We start from the raw sequence: 27508 nt of genomic DNA on the forward strand, positions 1-27508 counted from the left end.
TCCTGTAAGGTCACTGGGAGTGGGAATGGACTCGATGAGAGGAGATGGCCACCTCTTTCTCCCTTGGGACAACTGGTGGATAGGGGTACTTAACCACTACTCCACCAGGGCTCTTTGTGTATCTATTTCGCTAACTTTTTATTGTGAATTGAGTGAAGGTTTACAGAGCAAACCCATTTTCCACTCGACAGAGGAACGTCTGAGACCCCAGTTGCTACTCACCAAAGTAGGATCTAGAGTACCCTCACACTAACTGACCTAGGGGTCCCCTGAGACTACGATCCTGAGCCCCAGCTCCAGGGACTCGTTCCCTCAAGGGGCTTGTGGCAAAGGGAAGCACCATGTGCATGCCTGGAGATGCTTATGCATGCATGCCCACTTATCTGGGCCCTTTATTAACGAGGGGACTGGCCATAATTGAATTGAACACCATCTCGATGACTCAGAGTCATTGCCAAGACTACCTATTTCCCCAGCGGGTGCCCAGTGGGCCGTTTTCCCTGAGGCCCCCTAGAGGTCCGAGGCAGCTGCCCCCGCACTTGCCAGTCCTGTGCTTGAGCAGTCGGTGAGTCTGTGAGTCTGCTGTTAGAGTTTGGCAGTCTGCCCCCGATGCTGCACATCTGTTTCATCCAACTCTCTTCTCCCCTATTCGTGGGAACCCACCCTCAGAACTTGGTATGTTGTGTTGTTCTTCTTCTTCACTGGCTGAGTTCAGCCAGCGGAGGCTCACAGCAACCTCATGAACAACAGAACGAAATGCTACCGGGCCCCATGCCACCTCCGTGATCCTTGGCACGTCTGAGCCATTACGGCAGCCAATTGTGTAGAACTCACACCTAGGGGACTCATCTTATGGCACTGCATCAGACCACGAGGTGCTCATCTGCTAAGGCCCGCGAGCCATTCACCAGGCCTTTCTTCTTAGGCTCTCCTAGTCTGGATGCTCCACTGAATCGTGTCCACCGTGGATGACCCTACTCGTATTTGCAGTCCCGAAGCAACACAGCCACCACCGTTCTGCAAACTGGCAGACAGGGGCAGGGATGGAATACGTAGCCAGCTCCCTCTCCAGAGATGCTATGAGGAGGATCTTGGGAACTGTGATGAAGCCGCTTCGCCTGTCTGAGTGCAGAGACTGGGGTTTTTATTTTCACTGGTCCCTTGTCTTGGTTCTAAAAACTCTCAGTGCTTCAAGGTGATGCCAGCTCACAGCGACCCTCTAGGACTGCCCAGTGCGTTTCTGAGACTAGAACACCTGATGAGAATAGAAAGCCCTGTCTCTCGACCACAGGATGGCTGGTAGTTTCAAACTGCTGACCTTGTCGTTTCCAGCCTAATGTATAACCTCTAAGCCACCAGGGCTCCTCTTGGTTTTAAAGCAGGCAAGGCTGTGGAGTCGTATAATATTGTGAGTAGAATATCACAGTAGCTCATTTGTGTCGTGTTGCTTTTTCCTCATGCATTATGAGTGTTTTAATAAGTCACCAGGAAAATGCTTGAAGGGCAGTAGGGAAGCAGTTATTGATCCCAGAGAAGTAACTAAGGCCCAGGGAGACCTTGTGACATAGTGAGTACCCCCAGGTCAGCATTTCAAAGTCATCAGCCACAAGGGGACGTTTTGTACTCTGGTAGAGTCACAGCCTTGGAACACCACAGGGACAGTTCTGCTCTGTCACACAGGGCCACTCTGAGTTGGAATGAACTTGATGGCAGTGAGTTTGGTGTTTTAATTAGGGTCAAAGCAGTTTGAATGATTTGCACATTGTTGCCATTTATAGGAGGTCCAGGGAAAACTCCAAGCAGTCTGACTGAAGAGCTTAAAAATGGAGGTGGGAAGTGGGCATTCACTCATTTGCTCATGGATCCATTCATTCAGCAACTATTTACTGAGAACTTATTATATACCAAGGAGGCCTGTCAGCATAGTGCTTTATGCATTGAACTACTAACCTCAAGGTCAGCAGTTCAAAACCACCAGCCCCTCTACAGGAATAAGATTTTCTACTCCTTGGGCAGTGACTTGGACAATGAGTGTGGCTGTTTTTGTTTGGGATTTTGGTATTTTATTTGTTTGGTTTTGAGATTTTAAAGTCTCAGAAGCCCACAGGGGCTTCAGAGTACTCTGTCCTCCGGGGTCACTATGAGTCAGAACCAAGTCATGGCAGTGAGTTTGTTTTCGTGAGTTTACTGTATGCTGGGGACGCCGTAGAAGAACACAGACAAAACCAAACCCTGTGCTTATGCTCGTGAGGATGGCCTTGTACGGTGGTAGGGGAAGAGATCGAATAAAATGTGAACTATTGATGAGCGGAAAAATTGAGCCGAAAGATAGAGAACCATGGAATGTCTTATCATACTGATTTTTTTTTTTTTGAGAAAAGTTCTAAAATTTTAAATGAACTGTTCTTTTGGGCAGAGGCTACCAACTGGGAAAAGGGGGAGTGGGGGAAGCAACCACCTCAATGAATGCTTTGGTGTAGGTCGGTTTGGTAAAGTCAGCTTTGGCTCTGAACTCTAAGATGGCAGCGAGTGCCCAGGAAGAGTCCCTCTCTGCAACATGAAGCAGCAGGGGAGAAATGGAAACAATAACACTATGTTTCTCAAGTTCCCCCAGGCAGGGGTCCCCACCTCTCCTGAGAACGGACTTTGATGTGTGGCTGCCAAAGGGAGGGAAGCAGAGGGGTGCCAGTGTAGAACTGCGCTCTCACAGCTCACTGGAGAAGCGCTCCTGTTTTGTATCAGAAAACTGCAACAATTATAGGACCATCACGGAACCTGCTCAATCCATCCGCTGAAAATTGCTTGAAAGTATAGCACTTGACTACCGTGGCTTTGGGTTGTCCTCATTGTTTTTCAAATTAATACCTTGTCATTGTTTTCGCAGGTGTTAAGAAATGTTTCTAGCGTCCCAGGGGCCAAGCATTGGCCCTTTGCTTGATAATTGTTTGCTTTGTATCAGGGGGGAAAAAAATACATTCCTACTGTTTCCAACCCTTCCTCATTTTCACCCTGGAAATTACACAGACGTGTTAACTAACTTCAATTTGCAGTGCCTGACAGTCACGTCTTGTAGAAAAATGATACTTTGTGATCTAAGGTAAATCACAGTAATGAAAACTCATCTTTTTAGTTATTAGCAAACATACATATCGACGGTGGAAATTTAAGGGGATTCTGGCAGTGCTCCTGATGACCCACTTTACAGTGTTTTAATAGGTTTCTTTGGAGAGAACTTTGATTGCGACATCTCAAGCAGTGTGCATTCTGAGTGTCTTCCTTTAAAAAAATCCCTTAGAATAGTTTTCTAACTCCTGGTGAACCACCTGCTTACCTTTACATAAAATCTAATTTACTTAAAAATCGAGTATTTTGACCCGCTCATTATCCATCTTTGCCCGGGAAGACAAGACAAATGCCCACGTATCTCCTGAATAAACAGATAAGCAGGTCTTCACTATGAACTTAGATTTAATTGCCTTCTCTCCACCGTGTGTGTGGGGTGGGGCGGGGGTGGGGTGGGGTGGAGAGGAGATTGGGGATAGAAGGGGTATAGATTGAAATGTAGTGTTTTTTACATAGCACTCTCAAATAATTTTTTGGAGGACTGGGGAAGGCAGTCTCCATTCTAAAGCTATGAAGCTATGTTATGGGTGGTGGAAAGCAGAATGTTGGTTTTGTTTTCTTGAATTGGGGAAGGAATCCTGGTGGTCCTTTGAGTTAAGCATTGACTGTTCACCCCAGAGTCTGTGGTTCAAATCCACCATATGCTCCACAGGAGAAAGATGAGACTGTCTACTGCCATCAAGACGTATGGCCTCAGAAGCCTAAGCAGTCATTCTGCTCTGTCATACAGGGTCACAGTGAGCAGGAAGTGGGCTCAGTGAGTGGGTTCATTGGGGTCTCGAGCTGAAGCAAAGCTGGAATCTCTGAGGTATCCAGTGAAGATTTATCAGCTGGATCTTTCTACCAACATAATGATAATAGAAAAATTTATAGATCTAGATAGATATTGAGATCTAGATCAGGTCCTACAATTCTGACCCCTTCTTAGCCTGCCTTGGTTTCGGGGAAGATCAGGCAGTTCCACTATCAATCCCTCTCCAGGGTAGGCTGTGGGTAGGTGTACCGTGACTGCAAGTGTCGTCCAGCTGAGACCTGGCGGGGTGGGTCACGTGGGGTGAGAGGAGAGAGTAAAGCTGCATGGAAAGCCTTCCCCGCCTGAAACTCAGTGTTCACGTTTTCCTGTTTCTTTGCAGAAACCCGGGATGGACGTGGCCGATGCCTACGTGACTTTTGTCCGCCACTCTCAGGATGTCCTGCGTGATAAGGTCAATGAGGAGATGTATATAGAAAGGTTATTTGACGTAAGTAATGCCTTCTCCTCCTTGCAGACCAAGGAAGAGACCCTCCAAAATGTGGCAAAATAAGAGACAGGGGGATAAGTCACATTTTGAGAAAACGGATCGGTCCCCATGCAGACAAAATCCTTTCCTCTCCCTCTGCCTTAGGCTCTTCTCTGTCGTGCGTGTGTTCTGAACCTCCTCTGGTGTGGCAGTGTCTCAGTCCCTATCTGTGTGACGTGTAGGACAGTGTGCAGCCTGCCGCCGCCGCTGGGCTCCAGCCTGCACGGGGCTTGCGAGGCAGCTCTCTCTAGCTGGCAAAGACCCTTCCCGGTCATGGTTCTGCTCCTGGCCATCTGGCCCCTCCTTAGGGTGCCGGTCCACTCAGTCTCCTGGCAGTGGTACTTCTCAGAACCCAGCTGTGGCAGGCAGATAATAAAGTCCACGGCATGCGTTGCTACAACTCGGAGCCCGGAGTTGTGCTAACACCAGTGCTGGAGTTGCTTCAAGTTCACACTGCCTCTGCGCACCCAGACTCCTGAAAATCCGAGAAGGTGAGCCTGTGCCCAGCAGGCAGGAGCTTGAACCTGTGAGAGCCAGATTGAAACCATCCCTAGAACATACGTTTCTGAGGGCCCATCCATCATGGGCCATGTTATTTCCAGTCCGACTCTATCGGCATGGCCAAAGCCAGCCACTGAGGCAAAAACAAATGAACCAATTAATTAAAGGGATCTGCTTCAGTCTCACATGGCCTGCCTCTTTCAGGCCAAAGCAGACAGAGTTGCCTAAGCCAGCAAGGTATGTGGCTTCCGGTTTTCACCCGGCCCCAGTGCATGGAAGCCGCCGTCTTTGTCTCCGTGTGACTCTACCTGTAGCCTACTTTCTGTCTTGTGGAACATGAGCCCCCTCCCCGCCCAGGTTTCCCTATTCTCACTGCCAGCCCAAACGTTCATGTTTTGGTCTACTATGGAATCCGTGTTTCTATACTTTCTCTGTGATTGTGTTCTGCAATTTACATCGAGTTTTGTTGTTTTTGTTGTTGTTGTTGTTCCGTTGCTAACTGAGCTCGTTGTTGGCATCGCTTTGGGATTGTGCCGCGTCTAACTTTTCTCTGCTTTGTCTTCCAGCTTATTGGCTTTCCTTGTGTGTTGAAAAGGCTCCGCCCCTGGGTTGGGTTGGGTTTTGTTTCCCTTCCAATCATCCCCTTTCTGTGCTGGATGCCCCTCTCTCCTCTGCACCATCTTACTTTTTAATTCCCACCCATTCTCTCTCTCTCTCTCTCTCTCTCTCTCTCTCTCTCTCTCTCTCTCTCTCTCTCTATCTCTATCTCTATCTCTATCTCTATCTCTCTCTGATTAAAATGGAACTTATCTCTCATGTCAAATGTTTTATCACATTATATCAAGTGGCATGAATTAGAATCAAATAATCTTCCTGTGTACATCTTCTAGCATGACCCACACCCACTGAGAATGCCTCATACATGCATAAAGCTCACCAGCGGGCCCTCCCCCTCTCTGCATGCGTGCCCCATGGGAGTTCAGAGCCTACTATATCTGGGCTACACTCACCCATCCAGTAGGCATTGAAAACAGACAGGCTGCATCTTTGGATCCAAGGTTGGAGTGTGGATGCTCTGTCCATCTCCGCCGAATTGAATTCCAAACCACAGAAATTCAAGACGCCTGTAGATTGTTCTTTTCAATGCCTAGGTTGCCTTTTTTTCTTCTTTTTCTTTTTTTTGGTAATTGGGGGAGGGTGGTATGTCAGTGTTTTCTGATTCTCAGTTCTGTGCATCCTTGTGTGTGTGATGTGCGGTCCTGTGTGAGTGGGGGCGAGTAACCTCATGCTCTCTGAAACTTAAAAACATCGAGGACTGTCTTTGATGTGTCACCTCTAACTCAGCCTGTCACTTCATGGATAACCCACTGTCCTCGTTGCCTGGGTTAGTCAGAAGTTCAGAGTCAGGGGGCAACATTTAAGTCTCCCTTATTGAAGGCAGTGAGGCCAACAGTCTCCTGTGGCCCTTTTTAAGGCAAAGTGCCACTGAAGGTTGATTTTTACAAAGGCAGAAGAATGCAGCCTTGACTACACGGATGGTAAAACTGGGTGTGTAGGACTGCTGAGGGACACGGAGAAAGTCAAGCTCCCTTAAAATGAATTCCTAATGAGAACAACTACTACTCTGAATATGATTTCCCAGTGAGCAAATCCTGTCTGGGGTCATTCAGAAATTCCCAAGTGTCTCCCATTTATTGTTAAGTGACACTGGCCAGCCGAAAATGGGAACCCCCAAGATTTAGTCTCATAGTATTTTAATGATCTTTTCCCACGGGAGTCTTAGTTTCACCGTCCCGGCTATCTGACTGTAAAGGCTTAGCCACTGCTATCGTCTGCATGCATCCCACCCAGCCTCATGGGGGAGAACGACTCTTCAGGAGCTTGCCTAGGCATAACAAATTGTTTTGCCATTTAAATGTCTTACTTTTTTGATAACCTGCTCCCCTAATTTACAGAAGAGTGGTGCTAGGCAACCTAACTGATGAAGTACCAAAAAAAAAGAAAAAGTTATTGAATCTGTCATAGATTTAAAACATTTGTCACTTGAAAAACCCAGAGCCTCTCAAAAGGTTCATTACCATTCAGTCGCAGTAATTTAATTCAGTACTTACTGTTGTTCTATAATCTAGCAGCAAAACATCAGATTACCAACATGTTTGATTATTTTCGGCTTCTGTTTCCTCAAGCATGGGGTTTATTTCTTGGCTTATATGCTCTACAAGGTGATCATGCCTCACCCCCATCCCCAGTCCCCTCCCCCTCCCCAACCTGAACAAGGGTCTAGGTATTCAAAGGCAGAGGGTCTGTGAAATCTGCCACCTTCAATTTCTTCCGGCCATGAACCTATCCTTTAAGCCCATTCCTTAGTGATAGTGGCCCAGGGGCAGGTTTCTAAACAATTGGCAGAAAGAGATTGAGAAGAATTTCTTGATCAGAAAGGCTTCTCTTCCAAGTTGTTGCATTTTGATAAATGGCAAAAATGAATAATAGAAAATTAGCATTTTGAATGAAGAATATATATATAAACACACACACATATCTCCTCCAAGATTGTTTGCTGTTTGGGGGCTTGTTGATTCTGACTGTGGTGTCGTTCTGTTTTTTCCGTTCCTGTTGGCATCTGTCATTCCAGGCATGGACTCAGAGTTCCTGTTGTGTTCTTAGCTGTGTTTCCAGTCCCGGTTTTGTTTACCTGAAGAGTCCTTTAAGTCCTTGCTATTTGGTATTGTTCTTTTTATTTATTTTTTATTTTTCTTAAACTTTTTTGAATTTCGAAAAGGCTGGATGGCACTAGTGTTTGTGTCTGAGGGCATTTGGACTACTGGCTGGTCATTTAATGAGGACATCTTCTGTCTCAACGGGGACCCTACCTCTGAGATGGTTTTCCCTCTGCTTCGTCATTTTGACTGGAAGTGGGTGCTTGTGGGAGATTTTCAGCATAGGATTTGGGGCTCTTTTTGATGTTCTGCATTTTTATCTCATTTATTATGTAACTTAAAGAGCATTTTTTTTTTCAGATTTATCCTCACCAATTTTTTTTCCTTTTAAATATAGATATTCTCTAGGTTTATTGAAGAAATCTATTTGGACATAAAGTAGCCTAACTAGTATTTTTTTGAGTGCAGTAAAAGTTTCCCGTCTGTTAATATGATTGACTTATATAGCCTTTCTTTGCAATGCCAACAGCTTATTTGATAATGCACCTAAGGAAATAAAAACTAACCCCGCCAAAATCAGAAGTCCTATATTGCTTCCCCTAATATTTCACATATGTGGCTGTATATTTTTTTTCATCTCCATTTCTGTCATTTTTCCCATTAAAACCCAAAACCAAAAAGATCTACAGCCATCACCAAGTTTCAGTTTCTGTATAGTAACCGTTGACCATCTCCTGCAACAAAAGATTCAAAGACTGAAAGCGAGCAAAGAATGTGTCCACTAACAATGGATTTGCACGTTAGCGGAGATGCTCCATGTTTCAAAGAGAACCAGGCAGCTGCGGGTTGGGAGCACCCTGTGGCCCTCCTCTAGAGCGCTTGCTGCTTTGGAAGGAAGGGAATGTCATTCTCCCACGACGGCCCAGCACCCATCCCCATTGGCTGCGGACCCCCACGCACCACTCAACTCCAGAGGAGGAAGCACAGCTCCAAGAAGACCTTGAAAGAGAGCTGCGGAGGAGCTGGAGGGTCCCGACTCGTGCACGTGGCGCCCACCTCCCAGCCTTTCTGGGTGATTAATTCAGCATCTTCCCTACCCACTTACCACAAAAAAAAAAAATTATTTTTGAAATTAGAGCTCAGATCATCAGGAGAAGCACCTAAGATGCCGAGGTCTAAACAAAAATTAATTTATTTTCTTTCCTCCTTGTACTTCTTGAAGACACAGACGGAGGAGAAAATCGGGATTAAAAGAGATGTGCTTAGGGTGAATTCATCTACTTAAACCTTGCAGGCTCGGAGATGAGTGATTAAAAAGCTATCTCGAACTTGGACAGAATCCACGCCGGTCCTAATGCCACGTCCGCGATCGCTTTCTTTGGGCCTCGTGTCATTGCGAGCCAGGCCCTGGGAACATTTGACAAGAGATGATACATGGATTATATAGGTCAATTATACACTTAATCTGCCTTCTGGAGGATTAAGTATTTGCAGATTGTCTCTGCATTGGGCTTCTCCTGGCAGTTATCAGATCAGGAAGGGGCCCTTATCAAAACTGCCTGCTAAGAACATAATCAGGCAAGACGGGCAGGTCTGGATCAGGCTGCTGCTCAGGACAGGACTCTTTCTCTCTCTGCCTGACACAGATTCTAGTGTGCTCTCGAATTATCAAATTGTGTGTGCGTGTGTCCCCCCTTGCTGTGTCAGCACAGTAATTGAGTGTGGAGATGTCCTGTTCAGGGAGATCATTTAGAAGGTAAAGCCCCTGCCTATTTAAAATATCTTTACTGTCCTTATGTACGAAAGCACAGATGCCCATATTTTAATACCCTTACTGAATTACAAAAGCAATAGGCATGGGAACCTGTACTAATCAAAGCAGTCTGATGGAAGAGGCTACAGGAAAGCATCCCCTTGTGTACGTCAGGTATATCTCCCGCCTTCCAAGCAAGGGAAACCACATGGACAACTTCAAATGGGGAGAGGTGATGGAGTCACCAAGGAAGTCAGGTACAATGCTCGGAGCCTGCTAAGGAAAACCAAGGCATGTGGCACAATTGATACTGAGATTGTGAGTTCATGCCTCTACACCCACCATCCAGATTTGAGTCCCGGGTGGGTGTGACCAAGAATCTTGCATCCAGAGCCTCCTTCAGACCTCACCCCTGCTGCTCCATGCCAGCTGGGCGGCAAGGTCTTTACCTCTCTGAACCTCCACCAATTCATCTAGAAAGCAGGGATGACAATACGCAGAACTCTCCTGGTGGAGGTGGTATGAGGGCGAGACGTCACCTGCATCTGCAGCTTCGGGCTCTGAGGAAGCACTCGGTAAGTGTGAGCCACCATCATCATCATCGAAATGAAAATGCTATCTCCAGCCATTTTTCTTCTTGTTCTGCAAAGCACATTATCTGTCTTCAGGGACTATGCGTGTCTCATTAGGAGCCCCGGTGGCATAGTGCTTACATTGTGGGCTTCTTACAGCAAGGACAGTAGTTCGAAACCACTGACTGCTCTGTGGGAGAAAGATGGGGCTTTCTACTCTTATAAAGAGCTCCAGTCTTGAAAACTTATAAGCTCAGTTACGCTCTGTCCTATAGGGTCACGATGAGGCGGCATTGGCTGAACGGCAATGAGTTTGGGTTTCTGGGGGGGAAATCTCACTAGCACTTTAGGGTGTTGGCCCCAACCTTGCTTAGAATGACTTGGATGTACCGTGGCCTGATCTCTTTCCATTTCTTTTAACCCCCTAAAGTTTGGTAAAGCATGTATTTCTGAAATAAGCAGAACAGTGATAGTCAAGACTGGGAATTCTAAGTAAACTAGGCAAGAATGGGAATCCTGATTTGGTCACTTTCTTGTCTAGTTACTTAGCCTCTCTGAGCTTCAATGTTCTCATCTCTAAGGAAATTCACTTCTTACAGTTATTGTGCTGCTGAAAAGTGACACAAAATGATATTGGTGGGTTTAGTTAGAAATTCAAGCCTTTTAGCACAATCATCTCACGTGATTTTGAAATGCCCTTTCTGTATTCCCTGAACAGAACCACAGGAACGTGGTCACTAAAGGGTTAATATCATATTGTTGCAGATGCCATGAGTGTATGTTGTAGAAATCTAGAAAACATAGACAAGCAAATAGAAGAAAGTGAAGACTTGTTTATTCTTGCCCATTTTTCTCTATGTACCTGTCCATGAGGGGGCTTTGACATGGTCAGGGGAAAATTAGATTAACAAAGAAGACACAGGAATGCAAGGATCTTTCCATTCCATTTCCCATGAACTGTTTGAAGGCCTCTCAGAAACAGGATGTCCTTTTAACAAAATGAGATCCTATTTTGCATACTGCGTTTGCCTTTTTCAGGTTGATGGTCTTCTTTCTCCAAGGCAGTACACGTTCATCTAATACACTGTCCATAGCCATAGCCCTCCTCCTGTCGCAGATATATTCTTCACACTTGACTTGTGCAAACCAGTAGCCACGGCACGGGCACACATGACATCCTGTGTGACGTCCCTGAAATTCCTCTTTACCCAGCACCGACCCTTTTTCATGATCTGCATTTGCGAAAGGGCCTTCTAGGCCAATTGCCTTGCATACGGGAGGAATATTTTACTATGAACACAATGCAGAACTTAGACAGGGAAGAGGGAAATCTAGCTGAATTCAAATAAGTCGCTCTTTCCAGCATGATTAGTCACTGAACAGAATTCAACTGGGTGTTTTGGTTTTGGATTTTTTGGATGCTTTTCGGAATTTAGGAGAATTTCAGAGGCTAGGGAGTGAGTTTGTTTGTTTGTTTGTTTGTTTGTTTTTAAAAAGCTAAAATGCAAGAAATCCACAAGTTGGTACAAGTTGGCTGGGTAAATGCTTTATTCATATACTGACACCCCCATCCGAGCTGGATGGGAAACGCTCGGGTCTGTGGTGCGCTGGGTGTCATTTGTGTAGCCTTGACTGCTTTGGTGAAGGCTTGGATATAGGACTTCCCTTGGACAAATGTCCCCACATACAATTAGGTAAATCCCTTTGTTAAGTCAGCTGGGCTTTTCCCTGGTGTTATTAATCTGAAATTAACTCCTCCAAGTCAGTCTGTAGCTGAGCTTTTGGGCTCTTTTCAGATCAAGTTTTAATTGAACTGTGACCGTGTTTCTGTCACCCTCAATTAGGAGGTTCAAAGCAGCATGCTCAGCAACCTTCTAGGCATTTTTTTAGAATCTGTAGGATTATCTATGTTGGAATGAGGGGGTGGGGGGGACACAAAACGTGCCAGGAAAGACAGGAATCGAGAGACCATTGATTCTTCTACCTATATTTGAGCCCCAAAGCAGTCTCTGGCAGTAAGTCATGTCTTTCTTAAATCATCCAGTAGGAGACCGTCGTTTTCAAGCAGAGTAAGGAAATCGGACACAACGTCCGGGAGAAATGAGGTCCATGGCCCATGCCTCTCACATGATTTGTAACATTACTTGTTGCAAATATGTATATAACACTACTTGCTTATAGTGTGTGTGTGTGTGTGTGTGTGTGTGTGTGTGTGTGTGTGTGTGTAAAATCTGCACTCGCCAGAACCTAGGTCAGGTGGAAACCTGATAGAGAAGGAAAACTCAAAGCCCTGTCAAAAATGTCAAACTGATGAGGCCCAGAAAAATACTGTAGTCCCGTTAGTTGGGCTTTCACAAGTTTCTCTGTGTTATTTACCACTAAGTCAGCATCCTTTCTTCCTCATCTGTGTATCTGGAAGTTCTGCTGACATCTGCCCACCATGGACAACCCAAATGGTGTTTGAAATAACGCCATTCCTAGCTTCCAACATCACAGCTCATACGAGCCCCACAGTGTCACAAAATGACACAGTGGTAGCAATATGTCTACACACACACGCACACTTATGTGCATGCATAACACTCTGACAGGCAGACAAATGGGTACTAGCTGAGGAAAGCCCATGTAGCCAACACTGTTCTGCACTCTGGGTTCTTATAAGTGAACTTCAGACTCAAGACTTTCCAAAACCCATCATGAAGCCAAGTCTCCAAGGTCCCTCAAAGACTCACGGTCTTTGTGCTTCCTTACCACCCACTGTCCGAGCTTGCTTTTAGCAGGAAATGTGATGAAGCTGCTGTTATTAAGGTGATCGAGACAGAAAGTATTGCCTACCTTGGGACATGTGCGATTTTAACAGAATCTTTTTCCCCAGAGTAACAAAATCATAATACTCGTGGTTTTGTAGCTTTGAAAGGACAGGCAGCAAGCTCTATCGGGGTGGGGGGAGGTGGGGGGACCAGAGGATTGCCATGTCTCTGATGCCCGATTGCAGCAGGGTTCGTCTGTGAAGAGGGGACCTCCCCTGCCCCGGGGTTCGGACAGCAGTTGATGCCTTCGCTTTGGAAGTCGGGCGTAGACATGCTTTTCTGTTGCATTTGCATATAGGCATGCTTCTCCCCGTGCTGGTGCTTTGAGGTGTCAGGCCTCCTATGTACAGAAGAGATGTGGCGGCACTCGTAGATGTTGTGATCAACCGTGAAAACTGGATTGTGAGTATAAGAAAGGAATCGAGTGTTGTTTGGGTAGTTTGCATTCGTCTCCTCACTGACTCACCGCCCAGTGGCATGCCCTCAGACGGTTCTTGTATTATCTGGCGATGGATTTTCTTCCTAAACCATAGATGGACATAGGTCTTGTTTACTTTCAGGCAAATCTTATATAAAACCGGCCTTGAATTCTCTCTGGAGCGTGTGTGCAGTGGAGAGCATTCTGACGTGTCTCTATCAGAACAGCTTTCTGTGTTCCAAGGGACATTTGGTGAAGATGCTTAATTTGTTTTCATTTCCAAAGGAGAGTGTTCCATTAATCATTCTGAGAAGCCAGGCTGCTTGCTCTGTGACGTGAAGGTCACGGTATTCTTGCTAACATGACCCACTCAGTACTTTTGTCTCTCAGAACAGGGTTTGTATTTCTTATGGCAGACTGGGGTGTGGAGGCAGAAAGCGGCAGACGTATACACACACCATGCATGCGCACACACACACACACATACACACACACACACACACACAGAATAGCCAAGGCACATCTTGTGGAACAAATATTATCACATGGTATTGCAGAAGATGAGATATTCTAAGTCCTCAAATACTTCCCGTTCATTAAGCAAGTAACTGTCTCTCTCCATGCTAGGCATGGTATGTAGGCTACTATCAAAAGATTTCACTATCCGTGTGTAGAGTCATAAGTACTTGCTCTAATTTCCTTTTAGTGAATGCATTTAAAGTATTATCCAATTTCTTACTACTCAAAGTGTGGGCCATGGGCCAATGGAATCAGTGTGACCTCTGTGTTGGCTGGTGGGGGTGGGTTGTATTGTGTGCGGACCCATAGGAGGAAACACCGGCTGTTCCTGCACCATCATCACAATTGTCCCCATGCTTGAGCCCATCGTTGCCACCACGGTATAAAGCCATCTTGTGGAGGCCTCCCTCTTTTTTGCTGCCCCTCCCCTTTATGGAATATGATGTCCTTCTCCAGGGACTGGTCTCTCCAGACATGTCCAAAGTATGCCATCCTTGCCTCTAAGGAACATTCTAGCTATACTTCTTCCAGGACAGATTGTTCCTTTGGCAGTCCGTGGTACTTGGGGAGAGATGCAGAACCCCAGAGTTCACACGAATCAGCGTCTATGGTTAACAGAGTCCTCCGGGGACTCAAGTGGATGTTAAAGTTCTGGGCGAGATACCTGAGTTTCAAATTTGTTTGCCCACAACTCACAATAAGAGATACATTACAACCCAAGGCTCTGCTTCTCTCCCTGGGCACACATATACTAGTGGAACAAAAGTTCACACACTTGTTTGCTCTTACAACAAATGATGCCGTCTGATATTTTCTATTCCATATTTCAAAAAGGTGGGCGGTAACCAGCAGATCGATTTCACTACACACAAGTCGGTCGCAGCACTCTATTTTTAAAACACGTGGAAGCCATGCTTGTCACCTTCAGCAGTATTAACATTTGGGGCTAGATAATTCTCCGTGGCTGGGAGCTACTCTGGAAACCGAAGGATACTAAGTAGCATCCTAGAGTTCGACCCAGTCGATGCCAGTCGCTGGTCCCTCACGGGAGACCATCAAACATGGCTCCAAACAGCCACCTGCCCCCGGAGGGTGGCAAAATCTCTCCCAATTGAGAACCACAGATCTAGAAAGACTCTAAAAGAGTTTTTTTTAATTATCTGTACACGATTACCCTTCCTGTCTTACAGGAGAGCCCTTCCTCTGAGTCATGGCGATCTGTGTGTGACGGAGCAGGACTGCCCTGTAGGGTGCCGTACCCGTGCACCATGTCTTTCAGCTGCCAACCTTTCCACGAGTCACCGAACATAAACCATTTGTGCCACCCAGGGACCAAATATGATTAAAACTTGAAACTCACTGCCATCGAGTCCGTTCCAACTTGGAACTGCGCTTTAGGACAGAGTGGCATTGTGCTTGTGGCTTTCCGAGGCTGTAACCTCGACAGAAGCACGTGGTCCCATCATTCTCCCATAAACAGTTGGTAGTTCAAACTGCTGACCTTGTGGTTAGCAACCATCTCATAACCCATTGATGAGCCTTAAATATATTTTTAAATCATTTTATTAGGGGATCATACAACTCTTATCGTCATCCATACATACATCAATTGTGTAAAGCACATTTGTACATTCATTGCCATCATCATTCTCAAAACATTTGCTCTCCACGTAAGCCCCTGGCATCAGCTCCTCATTTTTCCCCTCCCTACTCCCTCCCTCATGGACCCTTGATAATTTATAAATTATTATTTTGTCATGTCTTACAGTATCCAAAGTCTTCCTTCACCCACTTTTCTGTTATCTGTCCCCCAGGGAGGAGGTTATATGTAGATCCTTGTAACCGGTTCCCCCTTTCCACCCCACCTGCCCAGTATCGCCACACTCACCACTGGTCCTGAAGGGATCATCTATCCTGGATTCTCTGTTTTCAGTTCCTATCTGTACCAATGTACATCCTCTGGTCTAGCCAGATTTGTAAGGTAGAATTGGGATCATGATAGTGGCAGGAGCGGGGGGGTGGGGGGGAAGGGGGAGGAAGCATTTAGGAATTAGAGGTAAGTTTTATGTTTCATCGTTGCTACACTGCACCCTGACTGATTCATCTCCTCCCCATGACCCTTCTGTAAGGGGATGTCCAATTGCCTACAGATGGGCTTTGGGTCTCCACTCTGCACTCCCCCTCATTCACAATGATATGACTTTTTGTTCTGATGATGCCTGATAACTGATCCCTTCAACACCTCATGATCACACAGGCTGGTGTGCTTCTTCCATGTGGGCTTTGATGCTTCTCAGCTAGATGGCCACTTGTTTACCTTCAAGCCTTAAGACCCCAGACGCTATATCTTTTGACAGCCAGACACCATCAGCTTTCTTCACCACATTTGCTTATGCGCCTGCTTAGTCTTCAGTGATTGTGTCGGGAAGGTGAACATCATGGAATGCCAGTTTAATAGAACAAAGTATTCTTGCATTGAGGGAGTATTGGAGTGGAGGCCCAATGTCTATCTGCTACCTTCAAAGTATTTTTAATTGGGTTTAAGGATTGTTAAAAAGGATTACTAATGAAGCTCATATGCAAACCTGAGGGTTAACCAGAACATGTGCCAGGGCCAGAAGTAGATTATGTTTTGGGAGTCTTCCCGCTATGAGCGACACAGCTGGTGAGCTTCCCGGAACTGTCTATACCACAGTGTCTCTGTCTCTCTGTCACACACACACACACACACACACACACACACACACACACACAACGGGATCTCCTCTGGAGTTAAAATTCTGCCAGAGGCCGTCACGGGGACACAGTATGGCAGCACCAGCTCTTGGAACCAAGGGAAGGGTTTGGAGCAGCGCACAGGGGCTTTCAAAGTGTTTGTGGAAAATTCATTCTCTTGTGATTCCACTTTCCCAAGAACATTTTGTATTAGATCAACTGTAGATTCCTACTTTGGTCTCCCTTATTGATTTTTGGCGCCCCCCCACCCCCCTGTCCTTTTCATACACACCTCTCTCCCCGATCTTGGTAAGTAACACATCCTTGTCCCACTCAGTGGCTGAAAAGAGGGCTCAACTTAAATACTTGGTTCGTTCCAAATTGCCACTTCTGAAAGAAGAAAAGAGTTAAATAAAAGTCTCTTACTCTTCTGCTAAAGTCCTGCAGGATGGCTAAAAGCCCGGTTAGTGGTGGGTAGTGATTTACCTGCACTAGGAAGAGGCCTGGCTCAAAGTGCTTTCTGTTCAAAGATGCTGTCGCTTGCCATAATGGGGTTCCTGGGATGCCTTTGGCAGAATTCCCACTCCAGCCACCACTGGATCAAGGCCAACTGTACCAACAAAGCCGGCGGGCCTGCCAGGATGCAGAGACCATGAGTTATGTGCCAACCAGGATCCCAAAGCCCTTCTCATTAATCACGGGGGAAAATATCGTAGAAAGAATCAACAGTATGTCAAAGAAGCAAAGCTAAACTCATGAGTGGGTTTCTAGTGAAATACTGTTCCACTTTGTTCAAAGAATGCGTTGAAGAGAGAACAGGCCGCGTTATAAGGTCCTTCACTCATTTGGGAAGCTGAGTCAGGGTTTCTCAATCAGAGGTGACCCCCAGTCCCAACTCCAGGGGACAGTCACCTCTGTCCAGAGACCTTTCTGGGGGTGTAGGGGTGGGGGTGCTATTGGCATCGAGTGAGTGAGTGAGTGAGTGGAGGCACAGACAGCTTTCCAAAGCAGAGGTATCCAGTCCTGCATGTCCATTGTGAGGTCGCTGAAAGCCCTGCTCTGGGAGATACCTCCACATGCACAAACCCTTTGTATGGGCGTCCTGAACTTAGAGCTCAATAGACATCCTGAGCATTTATCACCAGGGATTCCAGGGAACCCCCTCTAAAAGTTACTCTACCTGGCACGTGTTTCAGACACCAGCCTGGGAGATCCATTTGACAAGCTTCTTTCAAAACCATCATCTAAGGGTATGAAAAATACAAACCCAGGAAGCCTTAACACCATTCTCAGCTTGAACTTCGCACGCACGCACGCACGCACACACACACCACACCCATGCCATATGCTCATGGTGCTTGTGAAAGTGGCGATAAGCTCATTAACCTCTCATGCCTCAACTTCCTCCTCTGTAAACATGGCGATTAAATCAGTCCCTTGTTCTTTGGAGTCGCTCTCCCTGCCATCCAGTTGATTCTGACTCTTAGTGGCCCTAGAGGACAGCGTCGAATTGCCCCAGCAGGTTTCGGAAACTGGAACGCTTCACTGAAGTAGAAATTCTCTTCTGTTTCCTGCAGATTAGCTAGTGGTTTCCAACGCTGACCTCCCACTTAGCATCCCAGTACATAATCATTACGCCACCAGGGCGTAATGGATTGGAACACAATATCTGTAAAGCAAGAACTCCAGTGCCCTGCATACAGAAATTGTCTCAGAAATGGCTCATTGTTGATGCTGGCCGGTCTTTAACAGTTGTCATTGTTGTTAGCTCCCATCGAGTTGTCCCTGACTCAGAGCAACACACCATGTATGCACAACAGAATGAACAGCTGTCCAGGGCTCTGCCATCCACGATTGCTTATGTAGATGATATTGTGATCCATAGAGTTTTTATTGGCTGACTTTTGGAGCAAGATCACCAGGCCTTTCTTCCTAGTCCTCTGGGGCTGGAAGCTCTGCTGAAACCTCTTACACAGCAGCACGCGAGTCTCAGCCGACAGATGGGTGGTGGCTGCACTCGAGGTATTTCAGCAAGAAATGGAACCCAGGTCCACCCCCCTTTGAACATGAAACTTCCATCACTGAAGCGCTAATGTCCTTAGTCTGTTGGGTATAAGAGGGTCTTCCAAAAATTATGGAAAATGGAATTAAAAGATAATGGAATTTTTAACACCCCTCTCATAATCAAAAATAAAAAAAACTAATAGAAAGCCTTGCCTCATATCAGGTTAGGCTTTACAACAAAGAGAAGAAAAGTAGCAAATAAAGTTCCTGCCAACAGGGTTTTATTTTTTGGTTTTTTTCATTGATTACTCATTGGGAGTGAATACATATATCATTCCATAGTTCAATCACATCAAGCAAAATTGTACAATTGCTACCACAATCAATATCCAAGCATTCTTTTGTTTCCTGGACTCATTGACTGACATCATTTCCCTTTCCTCCCCCACCAACCCCTCTACCCTCCCCAGACCCCTCCCCTAGCCCTTACCCTATTGACTGTCCCTAAATCAGAAGGTAAACCTCCAGTACAAGAGCGTACAGCAAAGAGCCCAACTGCATGTTGATGGGCTAGAGCCCCAAGGAAGAGCGCTTGAGCCAGAGTGGACGCGCTAGACTTAGGAGAGGAGAGAGGTCAGGTCTTTTCACGTTCACTGCCTAAGCCTGGAGACATCGTGGTGGCCTCTGAGGGGCCCTCGCACACCAACCGCTGGTCTTGATTAGCTTTCAGTAGAGCTCTTCCTTGTCGAGGTCTTTTCAGAACTCAGAAAAGAGAATGGTTTCGTCTGGGTTCTCATGAGCCAGTCTGTGGTTGCAGGGCACCACCACCCCCTCTGAGGGGCCCGATGCACAACAGAAGGCAACGTTGCCTGGTTGTGGGCCATCCTCACAATGGTAGGAATATTGGAGCCCATTGCTGCAGCCACGGTGTCCATCCATCTTGCTGAAGGTCTTCCTTCTTTGTGTTAAATCTCTAGCAAGCCTGGGGTCTTTCTCCAGCGATTGGTCCTTCTTCATAGCGTGTCCAAAGTCTATGAGATAAAACCTTATCAGCCTCCATTCTAAGGAGCCAGCTGGCTGCACTTCCTCTGAGACAGATTGGTCCGTTCTGTTGGCAGTCCCTGGTATATCCAGTCTTCTTCACAGACACCATCACTGAAATGCATCGATTCTTCTTCAGTCTTCCTTTTTCATGGTCCGGCTTGCGCATGCCTATAAGGCGATTAAGAAGAGCACAGCTTACACCCGGTGCACCTTAATCATCAAAGGGGCAGCTTTGCTTTTGAAGACATTAAACAGGTCATATCTGGATATTTACTCTTCCGTCAGTTGCTGCTCCATACTTTGAAGGTCTAACATCTCTTTATATGAATATACGTTGTTTTGCCTTTTAATGTGTGCTGCTTAGTGAAGGATGGGCTTCAGGATTATTTATGGGGTGTTGTTTTCTTTTGTAAGGCCAAGTCTTCTTACCTGGTAGGTAGATCTACGGTAGGGCCCTGGTATTTGGGTTTTGTTCTTTTTAACAAGTTCTGAGGGTTCTATCTGATCAAGAACCTTGCGTTGAGAGCAGAATCCTCCACAAGGAGTAACTTTGTCACCCAGGGGACATTTGTCACTGTCTGGAGATATTTTTGGTTGTCATGACTTAGGAAATAGAGGACATCCTGGCATATAAAGCATCGAGGGCAGGGATCGTATCTAATTGTCCATAGTGTCCTGCAGTGCATAGGACAAACCCACAACAAAAAATTCTGTTGCCTAAAATCTCAGTAATGAACCCTGAATTAGAGAATAAAAGATACTGAAATGCATATTTATTCCTATTATTTTCACTAATACTCTTAATGTAGGACTTTATGTCCTATTTGAAGTACCTCATGTACCTTAGCAAGTTTATTTTCTACATCCAGTGTGTAACTCAAAAAGAGTGATTCGGTCCTTTAAGTAGCTCATCATGAATTTTTGCGGTTGCCACTTGCTTTTTTCAAAAACAAACCAAATTCCCATTGCGTCTGTCATGACTCACGGCGGCCCTGTAGGACAGGGTAGAACTGCTCCTGCTGGTTTCTGAGACTGTCGCTCTTTAGTGGAGTAGAAAGCCTCATCTTCGTACTGAAGATCAGCTGGCAGATTTGAACTGCTCACTGTGTGCTTTAGCAGCCTAAGGTGGGAACACTGTATTCACGTTAACAGAATGAAAACTTGTTTGGCCCCATTTAATTTGGGGGGGGGGGGCGGGGAGGGAGAGACAGCTAATTTGAAGATCACGTTTCTGTTTCAACTCCTATTCTTGAAATAGTTCCTGAAACGTCTGCATTGTTTCTGCTTCACTGATGGAAGCAGAATCTAATGTCCCGGTTCAAAACCTTTCAGAGTTCAGGCTTCATGTCTGGGATGATCTCGCAAGTCAAGGGCCTGGATGGCACAGTGCGTAAGCATCTAGCTGCTAACCGAAAGCCAGGGATTCAAACTCAATAGTGACTCCACGGTACAAAGATATCGCAGTCTGCTTCTGTAAAAGGCACAGCCTTGAAAACCCTCGGGCCGTCCGCTCTACCCTATAGGCTCACTTAGAGCCAGACTGGATTTGACACCAGTAGGTTTGGCTTCATCCTAATCAGAGCTTCCAGACCTGAAATCCAGTGTTCTTTCCTCAAGACCCTCTGCATGCCTCACAGAGGTGGGGCTGGGGTATGCATCTCCCGCATCGCACATTGTGAGGGCTACCCTTTTGATTAAATCCAAGCAGTGCTTTCTGGCGGGGAAGTAAAAGGCAACTTGCTCCAAAAAAGCAAGTGCTAATTAGGGGACTGCTTCTCATTAACTGGGGGTGATAGTAATTGGCTGTTTAAGAATCACAGTCATGATTACGTTTGTTCAGAGTTTATCATATGTGTCTCTTTTCTTGTCTGGACACTGGAAAGAATAGCATCTCTTGTTACAGGTGTTATTTCCCTTCAATCTTCTTGGGAGCACCAGGAAGTTGGTACTTTCATGATCCCTGTTTTGCTGCTGTTCAGGTTCATGAGAGGCTACACTTATTAAATACTGTCTTTTCCATGATGAGTCCTCGTGGCATAGGGGTTACACATTAGGCTGCTAACTGCATGGTCAGCAGTTCAAAACCACCAAGTCAAGCAGGGCTTTCTGCTCTCAAAAAGATTTGCACTCTCAGAAATTCATAGGGGCAGTGAATTTGGGATCTGGAAATGTTCTAGATGATTAAATATAATAATTCATGCAATTCTCACACCTGCTATAATTACACAGGTGTGTAATTCTCACACCTGAGCTTTCAGGTGACTTCACTGAACTCAGATCTATTCTAAGTGATATATCACAAATCAAACCTCTTTTTTTTTTTCTCCAAGACCCCAACAGGGGAACCTAATCATACTACCTTAGAGAGAAAAAAATGTTTTTTAGCTACACTGTTCAAATATGTGCTCCCCGTTCTGCACCCCCATCCCCAAGCCCCTCCTTCACAAAGTTCTGTATGTCCCAGATCCATCCATAGGGGCCTTATTATAAGCAAGTGCCTATTTCCTAAATGTTACCTCAGCAGGGTATGGGACAGAAATTCCAATCAGATGGCCCTGCGATCAGAACACATCTCATTCATCACAACTTGCCCACTAGCCATGGTGGGTACTGCAAGGCCCACTGAGGAGCCCCTTGACATGAGACCAACCACAGCCCTGTGGTCACAGGTCTCCTGAGTGTGAAGACATTTTTCCTGGACCCAAGTCCTATACGTACCAGTAGAGCCCAGAGACCTAAAGATGGGCGAACCCAGGGAGTCATTGCAGCCCACTTCGGGTGAGAGTCCACGCTCAGCTGACAGGGACCACAGCCGAGTGGGGAAGCTTGCAGGCCATACGTGCTACAAACCCCACTTCGACCTCGCCCCCACTCGGGTGGGTTTCAGCGTTCAGTCCATCTATTTCCCTCTGCGTTCCATCTACAGTCTTCTATTCCAAATGAATATACAGTTTGGTGGCTTGTTTAGGGGTGGGGGTGATGGTAACATAATACCATTACATCCCAGACAGCTGATGAACGGTTTGGGGTGGCAGCTTAAGTGCCTTCAGCAACGCTTGACACAGTGGTATTATTCAGCAACAATGCTCAGGATCACCCTCTGAGGCCCCATTGACTCTGTGAACCTGCCCACCTCGCTAAGTTTTCAATGGCACGGTGAAGTTTCACAAATCAGCAATGCTTTAGGGGGCGGGGGTGCAGGGGAAGTAATCTGAAATGGCAGAATAATGCAGTTATACAATCTGCACCGAATAGAAAGGTAGTTACAACCAAGTCATTACATGGTCATTACCCAACAATACAGACGAGGCCAGCAATGTGAAAATTTGTGATCAGGTAACCCCAAAATCCTTCCTCGGTTTATTGGCATAAAATAAACAATGTGACAAGGAGATGAAAGGCCAAGAGGAAGGGAAGTGGGGAGGAAGGAAGGAAAGAAGGAAAAGAGATATGGACACGGGTTGTTTGCTCCCTCCCCACCCCTTCTTTTCTCCTCAAGCTTTAAAGAGCTAAGCAGATTCATGGTCAGCTCTTAGTCAGCCCTTGAAAATGGCAAATCCCTGACCAGTGGAAAGTGGTCACCTCCATTGTTTCTAGAGAGTTTATTTATTCCAAATATGCCTGGTCTTGACATTCACTCCTCTGAGTGAGGAAGGGTCTGAGGCAGATACGGGGGTCAGTGTAGAATGTGGGTCAGGGACGCTCCCTCTCCCAGTCACCCCTGCCTGGGGTGAGTGACCACCAACAAGTCGTGGGGCCTGGGGCACTGTGGACATGGAGATGGGGACATCCCTTCTAAAGCCTTCCCACTTGGTTTCCCCAGCTCTGGGGACACAGCGTCCTGTTTGCATTTGTTGGTGCGCACATTAGTGTGGCATTTTGTGTGTGTGTGTGTGGGGGGTAGCATTCAACTTCAAGAACTGACAAACAGCAAGAAGCACAAAGCAATTCAATCACGTCTTTAGCATGCTGTGTGAGCATGGCCAGGCAAGGAGGTCTAGCAAAAGAAATACGTAAATAATACAACCTGCTTTACAAAGGGAAAGAGAATAAAATTAATCCAAGACATCCGTAGGGGAACACTATTTCTGCCCTGGGCTTTGCTTTTCTTAACTTGAGACACCGGCAGCCTCGCGGGCCGAGCAAACAATAGCGTCTCAAACACTCCAGAGCTGGGGCATCCCTCGATCCGCAAGGAAGAGCCGCAGACAAGTCTCCAGCTTCACGCCCAATACTATTATGAAGCCTCACATTTTCATAGCCCACTCCTTGGTTTGGGCAAAGTCCCACTCTGCTCTTCCCCCTCCTGTCTAGGGGGGAAAGGGGGAAGCGTTGGGGGAGGGGGCTGGGGGTAGGGGGGGGAACCAAGCCAATCAAAGTTAAAATAAAGTCTCTTTCTAGCAAGACTACTGTCTATAACATGTTGTTCCGTATAGAAAGTGGGATATGGTGGCATTTGCTTGATTAACTTGCTCAACAAAAGTGGCAGCTGCTGTGGTGCATGCGGATAAGCTGCGCGGCGCAGTTCCGCCTTTGTACATCTGTCAGCAGAAAGGGAAGAATAAAGAGTGAAAAGAGACAAATTGGTCCCAAAAGACACTCCATTCAACTTAGGAGGTTTGCCCCATTCAGGCGCTTGCTGTGCTCCTCAAGTACTGAGAGCTTATTCAATTTCATTCACTCTTTCGAATGAACCCACAAGTGTTTAATTTCTTATTCTGTCGCTTCTAAGGGGGGGGGCGGTGGGGAGGAAGGGGGGAGGGAGGCTTGTGGATGGGAAGCATTAATGGTGAAGCAGGGCGATCCAGGCCGCACGTATTAACTCATGGCTAATTTACAGTTTAACTCTATGTGCTCGGGTCTAGGACCCATCTGAGGTCTTCCGTGGGGCCCGGCGCAGACTGTCTGTCTCCTGACTGAGGAGTCGCACCCATCTGTAGAGAGCAGGGCACCCAGCGAAGTCGGGCAGGGGTCTTTCTGTTTGAGCTTTATGCCTTTGACAATGATGGGCCGGCTGGCACCGTGGGGAGGTTTGGGTAAGTGAGCTAGCAAATGGAGGATTTTTCTTGTTCAGGTTTTTTTCCTCCACAAAAAAGAGAGAGAGAGGGAAGAGAAAAGAGGAAAAACTAAACAAAACTTAAAGTCAAACGCAGTAAGAAGTAGTAAGAGGGGAATGCTGTTTCCGGAGATTAAAAATAAAGCGAGAGAAAGGGCGCCATTGGGGGGCAGAGACCAGCTGGACGTGGTAGAAATATGGGTTCCCTCTTTCAAAGCAACACTTTGCCTCTCTCTTACCAGCCCCGAAATCTTGAGCATCGGGTCCTGTTTCCTCCTTGAAAGGGGCATCCACTGTGGACACCTAAACGTTGCCCCCTAGAAGGTCCAGCCAGAGTGGCCATGCTCTGCTCTTTCCGGCCACGTTCTCTCCTGCCTTCGTGCCCCACTGCCTTGGCTGGTGAAACCCACCCAGCATCTGAGGACTGTCACTTTCCTCTTTGATAGTTTCTTGGGAACCCACTAAGTTCCATCTCTGGCTCCTGAAACGGTCAGAACCAGTTGTCCTCGAGTCGCGTCCAATGCGGAGCGACCTCCCCCGTGGCAGACCAGCACTATTCTCCACCAGGCTTTTTAGAAGATGCCATATTCTGAGGTACCTCTGGGTGGCTGGAAACCATCAGCCATGCCGCTCAGTCTGTTCATCAATACCATCACCTGGGGACTCCGACATGGTCAGACCCTCTCCACAAGGAAGCCTTTCCCCAAAGGGCACCTGCTGACTGCGTGAGCATAAGTCAGTCTTCTTAGAGGACTTTGGGAAGGGGTTCTGGGCCCAGGGAAGGTTGCTGAGTTTTGTGGTCCTTGAACTCTTGGAAACGCCTTCTGCTTGGGGTGTTGGTGGATTTCCATCCTCTGCTTGCACACTAGTTGTGTGGTTTAAACAGAAACCTGCTGTTTCCCTATTTTCTGGCGCATTCCCATGTGATAGCCTGGAAATGACATGACTGTATGAGACCATAGCCGTGGGACCTCCAGAGTCGTGGATGAAACCAGTTTAGCCCAGGAAACAGCCCCCACAGTCCCCGTGAATAGTCCGACACGAGAACTTCAATCTTAGCTCGCAAAATTCATGATACCCAATTCTAGAGAGTTTCGTGCGTGCTCACTGTGGTGATTAGCCAGCCCTGGTGTGATTAACCAGCCCCAATTTAGGATGGCAAAGATGGCAGGTGTCCCACTGTATCTTTGCGTTCTATGCATGCGTTGTTAGCAACCCTTATTTTAGAGTATGATTCCTATAATCATTTCGATATGGAATGCAAATTCATTTATTCAGTTGCTTACGTCAATCTGCTTGCGAATTAATGCAGCTCTCCTACCTAAGAAGCGATCAGGGAGTGGGAAGGTGCCGTGCGTGAATAATCGGAATTCAGTGCATAGGCTGAATCCTTCTCTACCTTATTCGGTCCTTGTAAGCATATCGGAGAATGAATTCTGCGATAAATTGCCCCCACTGCTCGCATGGATAAAGGGTGTTAGGGTGTGCCACCGAAAGGGACATTTCATTTTAGACACAATTGAGCTTGACATGATTGAGGTAACTTGAAAGTGTGGATTCGGGTTGTAACTATACATTTTCTCGAAACAGTAGGCTCCTTTGAGAGACCAGAGGCTAAAGGCATGGGGGTCCATTTTCTCAATGCACAGGGAGGCCTAGCACTAAATCCCCGACATCCCCAGAGAAAAATAGGCCCCAGAAAAAGGGATTGTTAACAGTGGTCAGTTGGTTAATGCCCAAGCCACACCTGCCCTGGGAGGCCCAGGTGGCAGGCCAGGCCAGGCCTGGTTAGAAGCTACTCAGGGCTTAATCACATGGGGCTCATTGTTCGTGTCTCCTGGAGAAAGAAATGTTCTGAACGGAGGAAGCCCAGGTACACAAGAGACTTGTTCCTTTTCTCATAAATACCACGGTCCCCCGGTCTGCTTGCTGGGAGTTAGCTGTTAGCCTCTGGTGTCTGAACTTTGCTATTTACCAGAAGTCACAGGCTCCAGTCTGTCCCGGGTCCTGGTGGTGAGCCGGGGAGCTTTGTAACCGCTGTCCCAATGTCCTGGCCCCTGTGCCGTCTTTCAGGGTCTGATCACCGGTGACTGTTTGTATCGCATCACCCGGAAGCGTTGCAGAAGTTAATGTTGTGTACAGTCGAGCACAGATCTAATTTTGCTCTTTCAATTGGACTTTTTCTTTTAGGACAGCAGGCCTTTGGAAACTAATCAAGTCCTTCTGGTAGAAATAAAGCGGAGAGGTGTATTTCACGATTTGGGGACCTTACGGTGAAAGGTGGAGGGATTTTTCAGGGAGCTCTGTCTCATTTCTCATTATTGAACTTGATAGGAGAGAGGGCATGGAGTTAAAGGGGAAATTTTCTAATTTAGAAAATCCATGGGGCTTCAGAATCACTGGAGGGTGGAGAGCAGAAAAATACAGTAAGAATTAAAAGCCATTTTATCCCTTTGAGCTTTAGTATCTTTCCCCTTTTCCCCCATTTTCATAGGGTACACATTCATATCAATATTCAGCACTATGGAAACATAAAGTGGGATCAAAGACATTACTTATTGAGGTTTTAATGAGAATGAAATGTAGTTAGTTCCCATGCACTGCTTGGACTATTGCTGGCAATGTCGTAAGCGCTTGCTAAACTTCTGCTACCATTATTGCTATTGTTCACGATTAGTAGGATTATTCATGTCGCCTTGAGTTCCTGGGAGGTATATACTCAAGTTGTAACTGTTAGTGAGAAGCTAGTCGGGTCCGTTTGGGAAGCATTCGGGAAAACAACGTTAAGTGGGTTTCTTTACTACCAAACTCCTCAGCACATGTACTATGCTGATATGAAGGGATTGCAAGATGCTGGCAGAGCAAATGAACTAATAAGACAAAGGGTTTTTTCCATTGAACATTTTGAACCCCTTCATCTAATGCCCAGCATCTAAATCACCCCTGGTACTAGGAGGACATCTCTCACTCTCTCTCTGCCATTGAGTCAGCGTCCACTCAGAGTGACCCCCTGTGGCTTTCTGAGAGTGTCACTGTTTGTGGGAGTAGAAAGCCCA

At 46.5% G+C, this 27508-nt stretch overlaps 1 protein-coding gene across 2 annotated transcripts in view; it reads left to right on the top strand.

Annotated features, from left to right (window-relative positions):
* Window positions 1-27508, top strand: part of CADPS (calcium dependent secretion activator) — a 534502-nt gene that overhangs the window by 489227 nt on the left and 17767 nt on the right. For both annotated transcript variants that reach the window (XM_075549950.1, XM_075549951.1), the window contains one exon: window positions 4257-4364. In XM_075549950.1, the coding sequence (XP_075406065.1) occupies window positions 4257-4364 (108 nt within the window). The remainder of the gene's footprint in view (window positions 1-4256; window positions 4365-27508) is intronic.

Source organism: Tenrec ecaudatus, chromosome 5 (assembly GCF_050624435.1).
Source record: "Tenrec ecaudatus isolate mTenEca1 chromosome 5, mTenEca1.hap1, whole genome shotgun sequence".
NCBI lineage: Eukaryota > Metazoa > Chordata > Mammalia > Afrosoricida > Tenrecidae > Tenrec > Tenrec ecaudatus.